This window comes from Numida meleagris, chromosome 1, assembly GCF_002078875.1.
Source record: "Numida meleagris isolate 19003 breed g44 Domestic line chromosome 1, NumMel1.0, whole genome shotgun sequence".
Lineage (NCBI taxonomy): Eukaryota > Metazoa > Chordata > Aves > Galliformes > Numididae > Numida > Numida meleagris.
In genome coordinates, this window is record NC_034409.1 from 180,195,253 (window position 1) to 180,214,165 (window position 18,913).

Consider the following 18,913-nt stretch of genomic DNA (forward strand, 5'->3'; position numbering starts at 1 on the left):
TAAACAGGTACGCTCTTTGCTGGGTCAAGAACTAACCGGATGGCTAGGCCCAGAGAATGGTAGTGAATGGAGTTAAATCCAGCTGGCAGCCAGTTAGGAGTGGTGTTCCCCAGGGTACAGTGCTGGGGTCTGCCATCTTCAATATTTTTACCGATGACCTGGATGAGGGCACTGAGAGCACCCTCAGTAAGTTTGCAGACGACACCAAGCTGGCAGGAAGTGTCGATCTGCCTGGGGGTAGAGAGGCCCTACAGAGAGATCTGGACAGCCTGGATAGCTGGGCTGAGGCCAGTTCAGCTCAACAAGACCAAGTGCTGAGTCCTGCACTATGGCCACAACCCCAGGCAATGCTGCAGACTTAGGCCACTGTGGCTAGAAGACTGTGTAGACAAAACGGACCTGGGAGTGTTCAAAAAACATTTAGGTATTGCACTATGGGACACAGTTTAGCAGGGAAATATCTCTGGTAGGTGGACAGTTGGACTGGATGGATGATCCCAGAGGTCTTTTCCAAGCTTGGTGATTCTGTGGTTCTATGGCATGACGCTACATTCATGGCTGTTCTCAGGAAGTATCCTGGACAGACAGACGGAATAACCTAGGGAAAAAAAATCTTGCAGATTTTCTTAAGGAGCACACATTTGTCAGTGTTATTTTTCAATGCACGCTTTTATTTTCAGTGCTTCCAATTTGAAAATAATTTCTGTTATACAAACAATTTATTCATTAATCTAAACGTTTGGCATATCTTATAGTATCACAGAATCACTGAGTAGCTGGAAGACCTCTGGAGATCTGGCCCAACACCCCACCCTTGAGCAAAGTGCTAATATACATGAGGCTGCTCACAGACTTGTTCTGTGATATTTTAAACATCTCCGAGGATAGAGATTCCACAATCTTCTCTGGGCAACCTGTTCCAGTGTCTGACCACTCTCACCACCATTTTTTTCCCTTTTAATTCAGTGTTTCCCTTTTTGCAGCATGTGTATATTCTCTCTTGGCTGATCTTACTAAGTGCCACAAAGCAATATAGGCAAAATTTCAAACTTTCAGGGTGCATAACTAGACATATTAGCATTAAATATTTAACATTTATGAGAGACATACAACAGTGAAGTGGTACAAATCAAGTGTATATTATTAGAACAGATCTGACATTAAAAAATATATAAAGTTTTTAAATTAAAAATTTAGACTAGACTATCCATTTTACCCTCTGTTTTATCTTTCGCAGCAGTATTTTGTCCATGATAAAGAAAGAATGAAAAATGAGTTACTCAAAATTAGGCAATCCACATTTTAAATTTTAAAAATTGAAATACATACAATGGTAAATATAAATGAACTGTATGTGCTCATCTTGCTCTCTGTACTCTGAAAATGCATCTTGAATCTTAAAGAGAAAGATCAGTGACTGCTGTTTATTTTATTAGATTTAATAAAGTATAAAACCACAGCATTAAATCATACACACACAAAACATATGACCCAGTTTCTTCTCAGTTACAGAGTATGTAGAGTAACTTGCATCCATAGAGTAAAAAAGAAACAAATCTGCTTAAAAAAAAAGAAACAAATTAATAACTTGAACTGAGATTTATAAAAATGATCGTTTAATTTTTTAGAATATACACAGTAACAATGACTTGTTTCTTTTTTATGTAGCACAAATCTTTTTATGAGTGACTGCCTTCTGCAGTCAACTTTCTACAATTTCTATATGATCAGCTGTTTAGTGGTATGATGAAGGATACTGTTCAAAGTTCTGCTTACAAGGTAGCGTTTAATAATGACAAAAATACCTATACTCATAAAACATGCTTAGAATTGAGAATGTAATCAACAGGAGTTGCATTCTGTTGAAACAGATTACATTTGAAAAGATTTAAGGCTGAAGTTTACAGAGAAGCCCATAGATGCCTCCCTTAATAGAGGATCTAAATTTCATTGGAATTGAGCTTCAGTAACTCACAATGAAACCAAACCAAATGCAAGTAAAGATATCTTTCCTTTCCTAATGCTGAATTTTACAACCTGTTTTCCCACACATAAAACCAATTATTTTCCCCAATAAGGGATAATCCCCGTACACTGACATTACTTCCATTTAAAAATGCAGAGCTTGCAGACTCAGTGTGGATACTCACTGGAGTCTGGAAGATTCATTTCATTTACAGAAAAGTGATCTCAATCTCTCTGGAATGTAAAGGCTTCAACTGGTGCTTAAAGCAAAAAAAAAAAAAAAAAAAAAATCCAACAACTTAAGGAATCCTTCCACCTCAGGCCCCTACATGTGAACACAGTGTCCTGTTAAGTCACAGGAGAACATGAACTCTCTGAACATAAAAAAAAAAGCTTCTGCTTTAGCTTCCTTGGAAAACAGACCTTATTTCAGTGGACAACTTTCACGGATCTGTAATAGTCTGATATTTCATTTGACAACATAGCCTTCAGAACTCCTGTTTGGACAGTGTATCTTTACAAATTACTACTATTCTACACAGCCACTACTTAATTTAAGTGAATAAGCAATTAATGGGAGATAGGATACAACAGTAAGATCTATCCAATCTTAAATTCGCCTGCTCCACGAGAGAAAGAAAATATCAAAAATTTTTTTGTGGCCATATACCCAATTTTTCCCAAGCAGATATCATTTTGATAAAAGAAGTTACTTAAAGATGTTTTCTGGCTGATAAATTCTGAACAAAGTGAAATCATAATGCAACAGGATGAGAGCTGTGGCAACCAATTAATGGTCGTTTCTTAGCAGATCATGTTAGTTCGCAGTTGTATTTTTGTTTTGATATTCTTGACAGAATTCTTCAGAATAAAGTGGATTCTTTATAGCATTTTGAACTTTGATTTAAAATAATGGAATAAATAGATTTAAAACAATATCTTTTTAGGAATCCTTGTGTTCAGTTAGAATACTAAATCTGAGGTATTCTGCACTGTACACATACCTAGATAACACCTGTTCAAACAGAGACAGAGTGATGGGAAGAACAACAGCAAAGTGGGAGCAGCCAACATAATCCATCCGAACGAGCTACTCTTAAGATCATAGGAGACAAATCATCAAGCTGTTGCTCATGCTCCAGAATCCAGTAAGGCAATCTATCAAAAGAAACTCTGAAAAGCTATGCAAACTAGGCAGGATACTTTAATGGGTACAAGACTTTTCCTGGAGTGCCAGAGTGGGTGAATATACAACAGGATATTTAGGGGTAGTACCAAATGTAGGGAGAAGGGGGGATTCAGAGTAGATCAGGGATGAACAAGAACGCCATCAGCAGAGTCTGTCCTGTCCTTTAAGTTCTATCTTTACTTATTTTCTGTGCACATGCGTTCTCTGTTTGGGGAGAAGGAATCCACTAACACACCTCACACCATACCAGCCATCAAGTAGGATGAGAGGTCTGGGCTATGTGCTGCAGGCCGAGGGACTGGAAACCAGACAGTGGAGAGATCGAAATAAATAAATAAATAAATAAATAAAAAATCAGAGAATCATGGAGGGTGTTTTTCTTGAACAGTGAACCAAATAAACACAGTAGGGCTATTCATGCTGTCAGCGTTTATGTACCTGCCTGTAAAGGCACTTCCCTCCTCCCTGTCAGGCTGCGCATGTCTGTCTGTGTCTGCATGGAATGTGTTTGCTGCCTATTCCAGAATTCAGCCTCAGTTTTGCAGGAGATGGAAAATGGGGACAAACACCAGCCTGTAATCTCAGCAGGCTCAGGAGGGAAGGAGTCCCCTACATCCTTCAGTCCACTGGATTAAGCTTTCCTGAATGTTTAAAGGATTCTGCTCTCCCTTGAAACATCCAGAGTCACGTGCTAGGGCTCCAGCTCAGCGACCTTTTCAAAGACATGGTCACCCCTCGTAATACAAAGTACTAATAAAAATACTACTCATGTGCAATGAATTGCTGTTCAGCCATAACTTTTTGTTTTTAAGCAGCATTTCTCTTGCTTTCCTTTCTCTTACTTTAGCTTTGTTGTCATGGCAACAGCTGTTCAAACAGGCCCACTTTTTTTCTCTCCCTCAAATTTTTCAGTAGGTCACATACAAATCTAAGGCATCCAAAATTGAAATTCAAGACTGGTACACATAATAAACAAAAACATTATCAGACCATCCCACATGCTACCACTGTGAATGGTGCAGAACTGTGCTATAGAAATGTCTGAGATAAAAAGTCACCTCAAGAAAGAGGGATAGGTAAAGCATTGCAATACAACTAAAAACTGCTGTTACCTAAAGACACTCATTCCATATATTTTAGCTTACAGCTGCAATATCTACACAAAGACAAACTGATCATTTGCAAGATACAGTATAGTACACATTTTAATCCTAATTTAGCTGCTTAGTAAATACTAGATTTCTAATATTTTTGTAAGATTTGAAAGAAAGCAATGGATCCAGCAGTAGCAAAGACAACAAACAATGATTTCAATATATCTTCCAGCGGGAACACCCATATCAATTTGGATTTCCTTTGCATTTCAAAAAAGCCTCCTAGATGCTCACTTTAATCTTTTTTTTTTTTTTTTAATAAAAAAAGAACAACAAAAAAAGGCTTTCACTGAAGCCTCTCCATATACTGTCCCACATTTTAATACAACACCATTCAGTTTCTGTCACAAAGTGGTTGCTTTTATTTTCTGCGCTGGCAGTAAATATCTTGACAAGGCAGCCTTTAACTAATAGCTTAAGTATAGACTTTCTGTATCCTAAGTAGAAGCAATCTTTCTTTACCTCTTTCAAGTTTCAATACATTTTTTTTCCTCTTGAAGTACCTAAACCAAGTTTTCCCAAATGGTGAAGGTAGGAATCATTATCTTAGAGCGATGGAAACTGAGGGAGGTACAATTAACTATGAAAAAAACATGATGGAGTTCGTATAAAAGTAGACCAATCAAAAAAAAATAGGGCCTTCACTGTAATTTGAAGATAATTTTCAGACTGATGAGAATATCTACTTGCCTTTATTAAATTCCTGACAAACCAAAGATATATTTAATTAATGATAAAATGTATTTATAAAATAATAATGAAAAGTCAGAGGAAAATTAAAGCTAATTAAAAAATGATTAAGCTGAATCAAAATCTTCATGTAATATGCATAAAAATAAACTGGAATCATATTTAAGGGAAGAAAAGACAATTCAACTTAAGTGCATAATTAGAAATAATCCACATTTTCTGGTAAAATTCATATTAAAACATAAACACAGAAAATGTGTTTCAGTTGAGATCTGACTAGAAGCTTGAGAAGCAAAACAGCCTGATCAAGAATTTCCTTGAGCAAAACAGTATCATATATTTCACAACATAAAATTATATCAAAAAAGTAATAGTCGTTATCTGGTCTTCTGTAGCTTACTTCTGTTTTTGCTAACAAAAAAAACCAACCTAATTCACAACAGCTAAATACCTAATGCAAAGGTCTGCTTTAATAAGCTGTCCCTCTTGGACAGTAAAAGTTTCTCTAAATTGTAAACAATTTAGTCATAAATCAAAGGCATAACACTGTCAGCAGTTTGAACAATGAAAAAGAAAGATTACTATCATGGTAGTATACATTTGGCAATAGTTAGCTGGAGTAATATATGGAAATAAGTTTTTTTGAATATGCTTGGTTAAAAAACCCATATATTACAGTTACTTAACAGTAATTTCATCTGCTACACTATCTTTGTATGGAAGATGTACTCCACAAGGAAGCTTGTACTCTAATCTAAAGTTCCGTTTTAAAGAAAACACAGAAGTACGGACATTCATGCAACCTAATAAATGCTAGAAGTCACCAACTGTGAGTTACTCTTAAAGATTATGAGCACAGCCGACACACAGTCAGAATAAATTGTAAGTTATGCTTTTTTTTTTTTAATTGTCTTCAATAATCAGCCAAAAGACTATATAATATAAATAAATCATTTGCATAACAAGAATCTTATGAATACTTTGGAAACTTCCATTGGGTAGTTCCTCTAGAAAAATTATTAACTAGAAATCACATTCTCCTCATCTTCTTTCCGAATATAAGTCAACACTAATGCTCACAGAAATACATGTCATATACAACCAGACAAGACTGACAAAAACAAATGATTTTTATTTCTTTCCTGGAGCTAAAACAAGACTGGTCACTCCTGAAAAAACTTTCTACATAAATTCAAAAACCTGAAATTTGTGTCCTTAAATATTAATTTATAGAAGCAATTCATTTACCTGCCTACTGTCTCTCTGCCAATATAACTCTCCTATCAATCAAAGTACTTTAACTAAAGGTATTTCTACTTAAAGGTAAAAGTAAGTATCCGGACACTGGAGTTGTAAGGGACCAGTTGTATCAGCTCGCCACTCCTGAATTCATAGTGCCTGACACAATTCAACTCAGAATGCTGAAAATATTAGCAGACTTTATACCCAGACACCTCTCAACAATTTACTAAAGGCTGTGGAAGACTGGGGAGGTCCCCACTGACTGGAAGATGTCACTGACTGTCTGGGAAGGGGTGGATCCTGGCTCCACCCATTCCAGTCACTCGGGGGCACTGCATGCACCTGAGCTCCCCTGGATTGGCCCTGCCTTCCTACCAGGTGCTCAATCACTGTTTCAAGCCATGACTTAGCATTTCCACTACAATAGCCAACAAGGTTTCATCAAGGGAACGTCATTTGATCTCCTTCTGTGATAACATCACCTTCCTGGTGGATGAAGGGAAGGCAGTGGATGTAATCTTCCTGGATTTTAGGAAGGTCTTTGATGCTGTCCCTCCTCATAGCATCCTTCTGGACTAACTGTCCAACCAAACAAGTTCACGTGACACTGGGTGATGAACTGGATGAATACTAGAGCTCAATGGATTGTAGTGAATGGGGCTACATCTGGCTGGCAGCCACAAGCAGTGATCCCCAAAATTCTAGAGACAGACCCCTTCAAAACTTTTATCAGTAGTCTGGATGCAGGAATGGAATGCAACCTCAGCAAGTTTACTGGTGATGCTAAACAGGGAGATGCTATCAACTCTCTGGAAGGACTAAAGAGATCTAGATGGGCAATCAGCAGTGGCATGAAGCTCAACAAAGATAAATGCTGGATACTGCATGTGGGACAGCGCAACGCCAGACACAAATACAGACTGGGAGATAAGTGTCTGGAGTGTCTGGTGAGCAGCTCAGCAGTCACGGATTGGAGCTGGTGACAGCAGCTCAGCATGAGTCAGCAGTGTGCCCTGGCAGCCAAGGGGCAAATTGCATTCTTGGGAATATTAAGCACAGCATAGCCAGTCAGTCAAAAGAGGAGACTCCTGTTATATTTAGCATTTGTGCGGCCTCTTCTCTTCTGCATACAGTTCTAGGCACACAATATTGAAGGGCACTTAACCTAAAATTTTAACATATTTGAAAACATCCAGTGGAAGGCAACAAAGGTGGTAACAGGGATGGAGGGCATGTCCTGTGAGGAGAGGTTGATGTCACCTCAGTTGTCCAGTCTGTATGAGGCCAAGAGGCAATCTCATTGCTCTGCAGCAGCCTATGGAGGGGAAGCAGAGTGAGGTGCTGGGCTCCATTCCCAGAACCAATGGTAGGATGGGAACGGCACAAAGCTGAGTCATGGGAGGTCAGACTGGGCTGGAGGAAGTGTTCCTATACTGTGAGGGTGGCCAGACACTGGAACTGGCTTCCTAGAGAGGTGATTTACATCCGTGATTGTCAGTGTTCAAGAAGCATTTTGATAATGTTCTCATTAATGTGCTTTAACTTTTGGTTAACTCTGAAGCAGTCAGGCAGTTGGACTCAATAATCTTTGAAGGTCCTTCCAACTTATCTGTTCTAAATCGTAAACTTTCTCTCCTTTGTTGATTGACAAAGTTGTTGTCAGACTCTACATCCTCTATAATATCCCCTTGTAAAACTCGGGGATGCAGATGTTTTCTTTATTTGCTTTGAAGACCAGTTTCCTTTTGATTTCTACATTATCTCTTTTAGAACTGCTTCTCTTTCTCTCTTATAGGTGTCTCTCCACCAAACTGAACGTTATGACTTTACTTATATAAATCTGAGTATTATTTTATCCCCCATAGTTCATCATGAAGACATTAATGACTGGAATCTAAGGCATAAGTCCATTGTAAAGTACATAACAACCTTACTTAGTATTTTTAACTTAATGTATATAAAGCTACTGACTTCAAATTGCTTTGTCTGCTGTCTTCATTTTAACATGCCTTATCATACAAATTCTAACTACTGTAATGCAATACACATGATATACTATGTCACTGAACACCAAAATACTGAGTTAAAATGACTCTTTACAATTACCTGTATAGCAAGTGCTCGAGCTACAAGACTTCTCATATATTGTAAAGGATCTTCTGGACCTTCCCACTTGCTTTGCCATGTGAGGGGACACTGAAATAAAAAGATACTTACTGGAAGTATTACAAAACTATTTCATTTTAATCTAGTACTCTGAATGAAGTGAAATAATCTAGAAGTAAAATATTTCTACAAAAGAAGGCAGTACAAATAATATAATGATGAAAGAATGTAACCACTAATAGGAAGGTCTTAGTTTTGCAAATTCTTTATGGGGCCCACAAAGATGGAGAACGTACAAGAACCTTTACTATTCAATCAAGAAACATCAGTAAGTCCCACAAAAACTTAAAAAAGGCCTAAGTTTCTCTAAACACCACAATATGATCTTTTCAATCTCAGCAACAGCTCCCTACTCCTTTGGTTCTGCCTCCTCATACAACAATATGCAGTTGTGTGGCTTTCTGGTAAAGTGAATAGTGGTACAGTTCCTCCATTTTACCATTTTTTCACCATTTTAAAGTGTTTGTAGAATAACAACAAAGAACAAAAGATCTCCACATGTAAACGTATCATAGATTTCAAAAAGAAAGCCTTACAGGATAGTACTTTAGATTCCCTCTTGTTAGAATAGGGATGAAAACATTAATTGTACCAACTCCATAGAAATTTGTGAATTTCTAGATGCTGTGAGATTTTTGACTTAAAAGAAAATTGATGTAAAACATTATATGGTGAACACTGCATAATACTAAACACACTGGGCATCTCAGTTCATGCTTACATTAAAGTTCCTGATCTAACTGCATATGCATTGAACAGATTTTCACAATTTGATCACAGAAGTTCTTCTGAAAAGATATCTTTCAAAGTATCTTTCATGTCTACTTTTATAGATAAAAACGTTTTGGGATCTTTGAACACAAATTCTCTAGGATATCTACAGAACAAGTATATAAGGCAGTTAACTACACGCTTTTTTGCATAATTATGAGCTTTTTAAAACTTTTTGAGTAGAGTAAGCATTATCCTTCAATTTTTGCAGACTCTTGCTAGATATATATTTACAGACAGCTCACATAACTGTCATTTAGAAGGGATTCAACTTACATTGCTAATATATCACTCTAAATTAATCTAAGTTAAAAAGAAAGATCTTAGCTAATTGTTAGTATGAAGGCATATTAGGATTTCAATTTTGCATAAATAACCCATATTGTTGAAACCATTGGAAGTAATACATTTATTGAGTTTCACATTTCTGTTCGTATTCTAGCAGCTTCTTCAGATGCTATAGTCTTAAAACAACTAAAATATTTGTTATTTTAAAATATAAGTTTTTAAATACTGCTTTATTACCTAATGAACAACCACATTAAAATATACAAAAACAGTGTAGAGAAAACGCATTAAGCAAATCACTTTAAACAATAAATATGCAGAGATCTAGCTGCTCTGGTTGTAAGAGGCTGCTATTAATCTCTCTGGAGGGCTCCTGAAAAGATTGCTTTATGGTCACAACACAATAAGGTGATCTGTGTCACGGTAAATGGTTAAGTATGCATATGAAATGCCAGAAACACTTCATTCAACAGATCAGGAAGCACTGAACTGATGCCCGGGAATGATAAAAATGCACAGAATTGTTAAGTACATTTTTGTGACAGTGATTGGCTTCATAGCTTCTGCTGCTTCCAATTTAAGGGTACAGCTTAAGCACACAAGGAACCCATACTTCTGCTCAATGAGAAGAAACAAAACTATAAGTACTAAAAAATGGCCATTATATGTATCCTTTGCATTCACTATGATTTGTACTTTAGCACCAGTTTCAACCACGCAGTCAAAATGTGCTTAAAAAGACAATGAGATTGCTACATAAAAATGCCCATTTATTCTAACTGTATTGCAATTTCGCTCACAAATGCTGTTTTGTTCAACTAAAAAGACAAAGAATTTAATTATTGTGTTAATTATAAATTTGAGAGATCAATAAATACATAACATGATTTAAAATAGGAGTTGTTCCACACATGCAGATAAACATAATATTTGGGAATTACTTTTCATTGTAGAGGGAGTCTCAATATCTATGGATTATCAAGACAATTGATAAATTGCTATAGGTGGAAAAAACCACTGAGTTTCACATCAATGTTTGACTATCTTTGGAATCCAATTATTTTGCTATTACTGACAGAGTATGTCGATTTGCAGACAATAATTGTACTAGTTTGTAAACAAGCCCACTTTGATGCCAGAAAACATGGATAAAACATGCATCAATTTTGGTTACTTTTCTCATCAGTCAAGAATATAGGGCAATATGATAGGTTAATATGATAGGTACGTGTCTGGGGTGGTATGGCAGTAATCCATAATGAATAAGTGCAGACTGCAAATGGTGATTATGACTGCAGTAAAACTTAAATTTTAAGAAAAATCTAAAAATGGAGAAGGGGGACAGATCTACATGTTTTACTGGCTAATATATTTGACTTATATAGAATGATTTGGTATTTGGAATGGAAATACTATTAAACAACTTCTAATCTTATCGGATTTGTCCGTAAGAAAAAGCTTAATGAAAGCATAATATACTCAGAAGCTTCTGCAAAGAGTTGAAGCAACACTTTTCTGGGTTTCATTCTACAAAAAACATGTTTCTGTTAGTTATTAAATATCATAAATACTAGTGAAGTAAATGTTTATATAGATAACTCACATACATATATGCAACCTTTATATATACAGCTAACTAGAGGCTTTTTCAACAGATAATCCTTTCTTTCTAACATCAAAAAATCATTCTGAAAACCAAAGGCCATCTGGAAGGTTTCCAGATAATGAATATACTTATCTCCAAACAACATACAGCTTATTTAGCAGCAATTTGTTAACCGTAAGAGCTGCACAGATGTGCCTAAACTCCAAGCTGTAAAACAGCTTTGTTTTAATACTGGGAGTTGCTTACGATTCCTTAAAAATAGCTGTTTGTAACACAGCCATTTGTTGAAGGAGAGAAATAACCTGCTCTACTCAAAGACCGCTGAAGGCCTTCAGACAGTAATGAACCTTCATGATACATCTGAGAATCCATTTTGAACTCTTAAGTATAATCATCACCCCAAAGATCCACGAATGATCAGGAACCTCTGGAACTCATTAATCCATTTTACAGTAACCGTCAATACAAAAAAACTTAGAACAAATGGTGACAAAAAAATATGTACCAGCATATTGTTGAGTTTTTATTTTCATTGCTTGTAACATAAATTAATGAAAAATTACTTACCTTCTGATTTAGCAGAGCACTTGCTAGTCTTTGTACTTCAGAACTCAGTAATGAGGTACCTCTAATGACTTTACTTAAAGAAGCAAGTGACTGATGGACACTTTGCACAAGGCGAATGGCACTAAATTGTTCAAGAGTAATGAATGATAAGATTGGAGATTCTTGTCGCTCCATAGGAGGATTCACTTTCTGATGAATCAGGTTAGAATTCTAAAAAAGAACATATGATAACCGGTTCATAAACTGAGGGAAATTATGATGTTATAACACATATGCTCTGTTTAATTTGTGATACCTCAAAAGACCTTGTTATCTTTGAAGTAGGGAGTAGCTGGGCAAGGCATTATCTCGACTCCCCCACTTGCCATTCATCTCTCTGTGCCTCTTTGTGGGTGAGTGGGAAGGTTTTATCCTGTAACTTAAGAATTGACTTCTCCCTGATACTGAATTTTCTGAAACTTGTAATTTAGCGAATTATGAGCAAACCTATTCGCAGAAGAAGCTCTGCTACAGTTTTCTAAGTATCTTGATATATTTTTTTAAATTATGCAGTGAAAGTATAGCACTAACAAAAAAGGAAACTAGAAAATTGGAATAGCAAGCTTAGACAGCTCTGTATCGGTTGGAATTCATTATCTTAGTTGTAGTTGCAGAGTAACAGGATATATTTTAACTAGCTAAGAGTACATAACATGTATCTATTTCATGAAACTGGCTCTCAGAGATCCAATATTCACTATGTACTGAGTGACTACAGAGAGCAATCAATCTTGAAACAGTTAAAACTCTTCCAAACACAACCATGGGTGGCACTGTTACCCAATTCAGTGTATAGAAAAATTGCATGGCTTATGCTGCAAAATGGTATGTGTAATCAGTTCATTACATTACACTGAAATATTTAAAATATAGTGTTTAATGGAACAAAACTCACATCGTAAAATTTATTTAGCTTTTGTTTAGAAGGTGAACATTTTATTTGATTTTTAAATCCAACTTCTGTATTACATACCAAGAGTAAATACTTCTGACATTATTATGTATAAATTCTGAGTAACTAATACTCTGGGAAGTACTCTTGCTCTGAATTTCAAACTGCCATTTCTATTACTTACTAATGTTACACTAGAGCCATTGAAAACTTAAATTTACTCATTAATTCAAAAGTATGGTATCATTCTGCACATGTTAATTCATATGCAGCTTATTACATAAACATATTTTAGCATGTGTTTTGAAACTGCCAAATAGATGTGACAAGAGGCTGCACCGAATTCCAGTTATGGAGCTTAAACATTTATTCAAAAAGTCTACGAGCCACAAATGCAAAAAATAAAAATAAAAATCTTAGCCTCAGGGAAAAATGTTCTCAGTTTCTAGTAATTTATTAAAGATAAATCAGATTGTACTTTCTGGGAAGTATCTTTTTTATAACTAAGTACTTTTAACTTTTATTCAGATTAAATAAACTCCTGAATTGTCACATGGCATCTTGCTATCCAGAACACACAGGATGTTTGCCTCCATAACTATTCCCAAGCACTCTGAAGTTTGTCAGAACAAACACGCAACTAGTAAGCAAAACATGAGAAAAGCTAACTGAAAAACTAATAAACTAATATTTAACATCAGGACTGATTGAATAATGAAGGATAAGGTCCTACCTACCATGAAAATGGCATACAACAAACTCACTCTTCGAAGTGTAAAAAACATACAGCATTTATAAACATCAAATTCTGAATTTTGTCTGCATGAATCCTGAAATCACAGTACGAGTTTCACTTCAATTCTTCCAAGGCCACAGTTCCTTCCATATATAAAAATATAATTATGTGATCTGTGCTCCGGATCATATTTGATAGAAATTGCTTCTTGGTTCTGCGGCACAGTCCAGTTGTTGGAGTATTTAATTGCAAATGGGGACAGCAAAAAGACATTGCTTTGCTCAGTCTTTCACATACCCTATCTCCATTCACGAAAAACGTACTAAAGGAGGAGGCCTCCAAGTTCCTCCATGCTGTCCATTATGTAACCGTCTCCTGTGAACTGCATATTCATTTCATAACTCTTTAATGCATTCTCCTGGGAATTTGTTAAAAGAACCTGTCATTTATATAGCAAAATTAAACGTGAATACCAGTATCAGCTTATACATTTAACATTCTATTACATTCCCTTAGAATCTATTATGTATATAACTCACATCAGCTTTAAAAATATTCACATGACCTGCTTGGAAGATGAAGAACTTCTGAAGCATTGAGTGCTCTTTCCTAATCATAAGAAATTTGAAGATAGGTTCTAATCTTTAACATTAAATAGTATATTATACTACCAATATTAAATTAGATGTATTTTGAGACTTTGATCATTTTCCCTCATTCAGTACTGTACTTATTACTATCTCTGTACAATGTAAGATTTTTTACAGTTTCACCTAAGCTGCTCTAAGCTTTTCTGTGCTATCTTCCTAAAAGCCGTACCCTCAGAAATGTAACAGCTATAACAAAAATATATTTTCTGCATTTGATTAGTTCTGCATTTGACTTAAAATTCAGTTTCATTTGTGGTGTTTTTTGGAATCTTCCACTGGTCTTCTGATTTACTTGTTCTGCCCTCCTATTTCTCTGGCTATTTCTTTATATCTAAAGCTTTTACTGTGTATTATACAATTATATCTTTGTTGAAAATACATTAAAGAAAGACCCTATGTTTCCATTTCATTGATTTTCCTTGGTGAAAAAAAATAATGCTCTTTTGTTAAAGCTGAGGTTTCTATCTTTTAGATAAAAGAGCAACAACCCACTAATTTTCAATTGTCTTGCAGCATTATTCAACTTTATGAAAACAATTAGTTAACCTTCAGATTACAAATACAACAGAAGACAGAGCACATGATTTTTGCAGCCACGACAGCTTATGATCTTACATTCAGCAAATGCTGCTTTGAAGCAGTTTCAGAATTTTTATTATGAGCAGGCCTTTGTAACTTTCATAGAGGTATTAAAGAGTTTCCCTGAAGCAAGGCAAAAAATGTATCCATCCTGCAAACAAAATACAGCACTTCCTCCCATCTCCGCTGGTAGAAGTCTGTCATTTGGACATGATGGAACACTTACACAGCCCCAGTTGCAGCCTGCAATGTTTGCACTTCCCTGAAAACTAACACATGATGGGCAATGCCTGCATTATTTTGGACGGTGCTCTGCACTGCTGTGTAACAGAAGTCCTTATGTGGGAGGCAGCATGGGAAGGGAACAGACAACAGAACACAGGGAGACTGGATTTTTCTGATGGCCCTGTCCCGATGAACAGGCTGTGGTGGGGCATCAACCAACATCAAGGAAGATATGTTTAAAATCTTGTGTAAAAATTGTTTGACAAGTTATTTAGTAGAGCCTTCATTTTCTTCAGTAAACAGTCTTGTATGCAAGCTTAAACTGAGCATGAGTGGTTTGTGTGGTGGGTTTTTTTTTGTTGTTTCTTTTTATGTTTTTAACTTAAAGGCAGGTTCATGAGAGTTTAATTAATTTGATTAGAGCTAAGCTTTTACTAAATCATGCTGAGAAGCACTGCAACAGTTTTAGGCCAGTATTTATTACAAAGGTGTTCTCTAACACTAAGAATAAAAATGAGTATTTTCAAACAAAGCTAACAGAAATGGTAGTGTCAAAAGATTCTACATCAGTCCATAACAGCTGAACAGAAAAGGAAAGTTTGCTTGTGTAAGTTTGAGCACATCAATATATAATTCAAGCAGAACCAGACTGTAAGCATGATATAAGTAAAGGAGCCAAGCTCCAGCTTCTTTGAAGAGGATGAAGGTGGTGTCTCTGCCTGCTGAGTGGGAAGGGACTACTCACAGGAGGGCAAAGGCAAACTTGAGACTTCTGGCACCAGGATGGTACCTGCTCTATCTCAAGATTGCACGTAGATGTAGTGTCCTCATAAGCAATGAGGGAGTTGGAAGTGGTGCCCAATGAAACTCACAAGCCAATTAAACTAGGGCCACAAACAAGTACAAGGGTGGAACACTGAGCAATAGTAGTGGGCAACTCCCTGCTGCAGGTGAAAGGAGGCTCTCATTTACTGACCTGACCTCCAGGAAGGTTTGCTGTTTGCAAGGAACTCAGACGTGAGCTGTAGTGGAAAGATTTCTGAAGCTCGTTTGGCCCTCACACTATTACTCCTTGATGCTCGTCCACACAGGCACCAGCCACATTGCCAGTGGTAACCTGGAGTGCAAGATCTGCAGAGCTACATCCTTCTTCTAGAGCTCTGTTTGATTCAAGGTTCTAATTTTAGAGAGACATTTGCTCCAATAGCAGTTAGGGACTGTACCCTGTGGAATGTCACTACCTTTCTTGAGAAGAGGTATGCAGAGCAGAGTTTCTGATCATCTTCAGTGGGCTCTTCTGCAAAAACTGCTGTGCCAACTGCTGTGTACACTGACTGTTAGCTGTCCTCTGTACTACTGACTGAGAAATGACAATTCGCTCTCACAAAAACATAAAATAGATCCCATGATAGAGCAAGTGGATATGGCCTGAAGGAGGCCACAGCCCATGAGGAGACCTAGCAGGTCCTAGGCCAGAGCTGCAGCTCACTGTTCTAATCTCTTTGCAGTAGGCAAAAGATTACATAAATGTCCCTAGGTCTGTTTTGCCAGCGTTGGTCATTGGTAAGAGATCCAACCCAATGTTGTTTTTTCTATCATTCATAGTTTCTCCACCTGCTCTGCTGAGGAAAGGGAGCAGGAGAGCAGCATGGTGGATCTTAGCTAGCCACCAGTGTGAAACCATCACACTGGCCAATATCAGGTAAAACGTGTTTTTATCATTGATTTCTCAAATTCTTTGCTTAAATTCTACCAGTGATTATGTACTCCATACTAATTTTATGGGTTTAAACACTGATGTTCAGTTCAGAGAAATATATAGTCAGTTGCTACGTACTGTTTTCTCTAAATTTGGACACTGTCACAAAAATACAGAAGCAATCATCATATAGTATTAAGAGTGTACAGACAAACATATCCACATTTGAAGATTATGATAAATTATTTCAGTAGAAATTATATAAGACAAATCTATGTAAAGTTGTAAATTTTCTCATGCTTCAGAATGATCAGCATTTAGATGCTGAATAACTATTTTCATGGCACTTGTAAGATAATCTTTCTTGAGTTAATCCTTGACTTACATACTCAGAATTGGAATAAAAATGTCAAAAAAACACAGTTAATCTTTGTCTACATATTAATGAGCCTCTGCTGCTCTTCCGCCTTTGGAATAAAAAGTGGGTGATTTTAAAAACAGCTTTAAAATTATGTTAACTAGAATCAATTAAGATCTATACTGGATTATAGATTTATACGGATCTATACTTCCTGAGTTTCAGGCAGTTTGAAACAGTTAACCATTATTTCCAACTACCACTGGGAATAAGTTCATTTGACAGGATGACACTTCTTGTAAGCGATACAGAAGGTCTTGTTAGCATCTATTCCATCTGCTTCTACTTTACCACTCTCTGTATCCAACAGATAAAGGAAAAGAAAGATAATGATAGTCTGCAGCTACATAAAAATGATACGCTTCCAGAACTGAGAATAAATTAAAGAAACACTACAGGCGTATGATTAAACAGTTTTTTGTGATTTCATTTCTTTGTAATCAGACGATCATTTCAGCTAATATTCTGTGTCCATTCACGCATGAATAAAATCATGTGCGGATGTTAACTTGAGCAGTAATTCAACTACTTTCTTCATTTCGGTTTCTAGGTCTTTACTTAAAACTTTGGAAAACAAACATTGAACAATGAATAAAGATTATAATGTAGCGATGTATGTAAAATCTTTTTAGATGCTTAGCCTTTTCAAAATGTAAAGCAGTCTATTAAAGCAAGTGTTGATGAAAGGCATATATATACGTTTTGAAACTTATGCAGACATTCTCGCAAAAAAAACCTCCATCAGGCTAGAGGCCACCCTATTCTAAAGGAGATCTACAAATGACAAAAAAAATGAGCCTATTAACAGCAGAAAAATGTTAGAAGAACCAAAGAAAGTTCAAATAGTCTTTTCCTTCATTTTTTTTTCCCCCACATATTATGAGCAGTAAAGATGTAAGTCAATATAGATTCCTTTCTAGATGCATATAGTGATACTTCTTCCTCTATTTAAAATGCAGCAAAAGGATAGAGAGGCACCACAGTCTTGATTCAGGCGGGCATTTAGTGACATCTGAGATGTTCCCTTTGCCTCTACATCCTACCAAGCAGATCGCAGGTCTCCTGCAGCTTCTGTGTAATACCTGCCTGGCCACAATGATTTCTGATACAGTGAACAAAGCTTTGTTTAAGGTGAGTAAACTGAGCCCTTATTAAAACACAGATCAAAAAGAGCATGTTGCATCTCTAAGGAAGTTTTCAGGTACAGTGTGTCAAGAATATCTACTTTCACATCAACAAACCAAAATCTTAGAAAGAAACTAGCTGTTCAGTTCTCTGAACTATACAAATCATATGGTAACTCACAAAATGAAGGATGGTCAGTGGTCAGAGATCATTCAGAAATCACAGACTGTATAAACCAGTAAGGCTGATGCTAATCCATAGTGAACAGGATGGTTTTGTAGCTAAAACAAAGGCCTCCTGCATCTACAAAAGCACTGCACGCTAGGCACAAGTCCTAAATAATATTTGTGTTTTTTTGAACTTAAATATAATATAGTAAGCATAGCAAACAATATATAGTATTTCTGTACACAGTGGTCCTACAAAAGTAAAATCGCTATTGTTAGGAAAAGGCCATACTAACTAGGCCTTACACTGTGTGAGGTCCCATTAATGACCTTCTAGGCTTGCAATCAATCTGTGAAGAGGGCTTGTTTTCTGACAAGGAATTCAGTACCAGGTGTCTCCTGGTGTTAAGTATGGGACAACAGTAAAGGCTTTGAAAGTTTTAGTCTAAAAAGAGAACTGTGGTAACTATGAACAACTAGCCAATGGTCACCTCCTGGTCACTAGAGAAGGGCAATGTTAAGATCTGGAAAGACTGCTTCTGCTTTTTAACAAGAAGATAAAGGTAAACAAGAAAGAAAAATAGCTAAGTGATAAAGTAAGGTACCTGCTACAGCCTAAAAAACTCCACCAAAGCATTGCACAGCCTGTAGTTAAGGAATAGGGATAAAGGATTAAGACCCATTTTGTGACTGAAAACTCTTACAAAAGGGGATCTCACATTTGAGGGCAAGGGGCAAGACCTGA

General features: G+C 36.4%; 1 protein-coding gene across 1 annotated transcript in view; it reads right to left on the reverse strand.

Moving 5' to 3' along the window:
• The window catches only part of DYNC2H1 (dynein cytoplasmic 2 heavy chain 1), a 150,893-nt gene that overhangs the window by 19,894 nt on the left and 112,086 nt on the right, over positions 1-18,913 (reverse strand). The window contains exons 84-85 of the mRNA XM_021380833.1: positions 11,639-11,848; positions 8,347-8,436 (exon numbers count right to left, since the gene is read on the reverse strand). Of these exons, the coding sequence (XP_021236508.1) occupies positions 8,347-8,436; positions 11,639-11,848 (300 nt within the window). The remainder of the gene's footprint in view (positions 1-8,346; positions 8,437-11,638; positions 11,849-18,913) is intronic.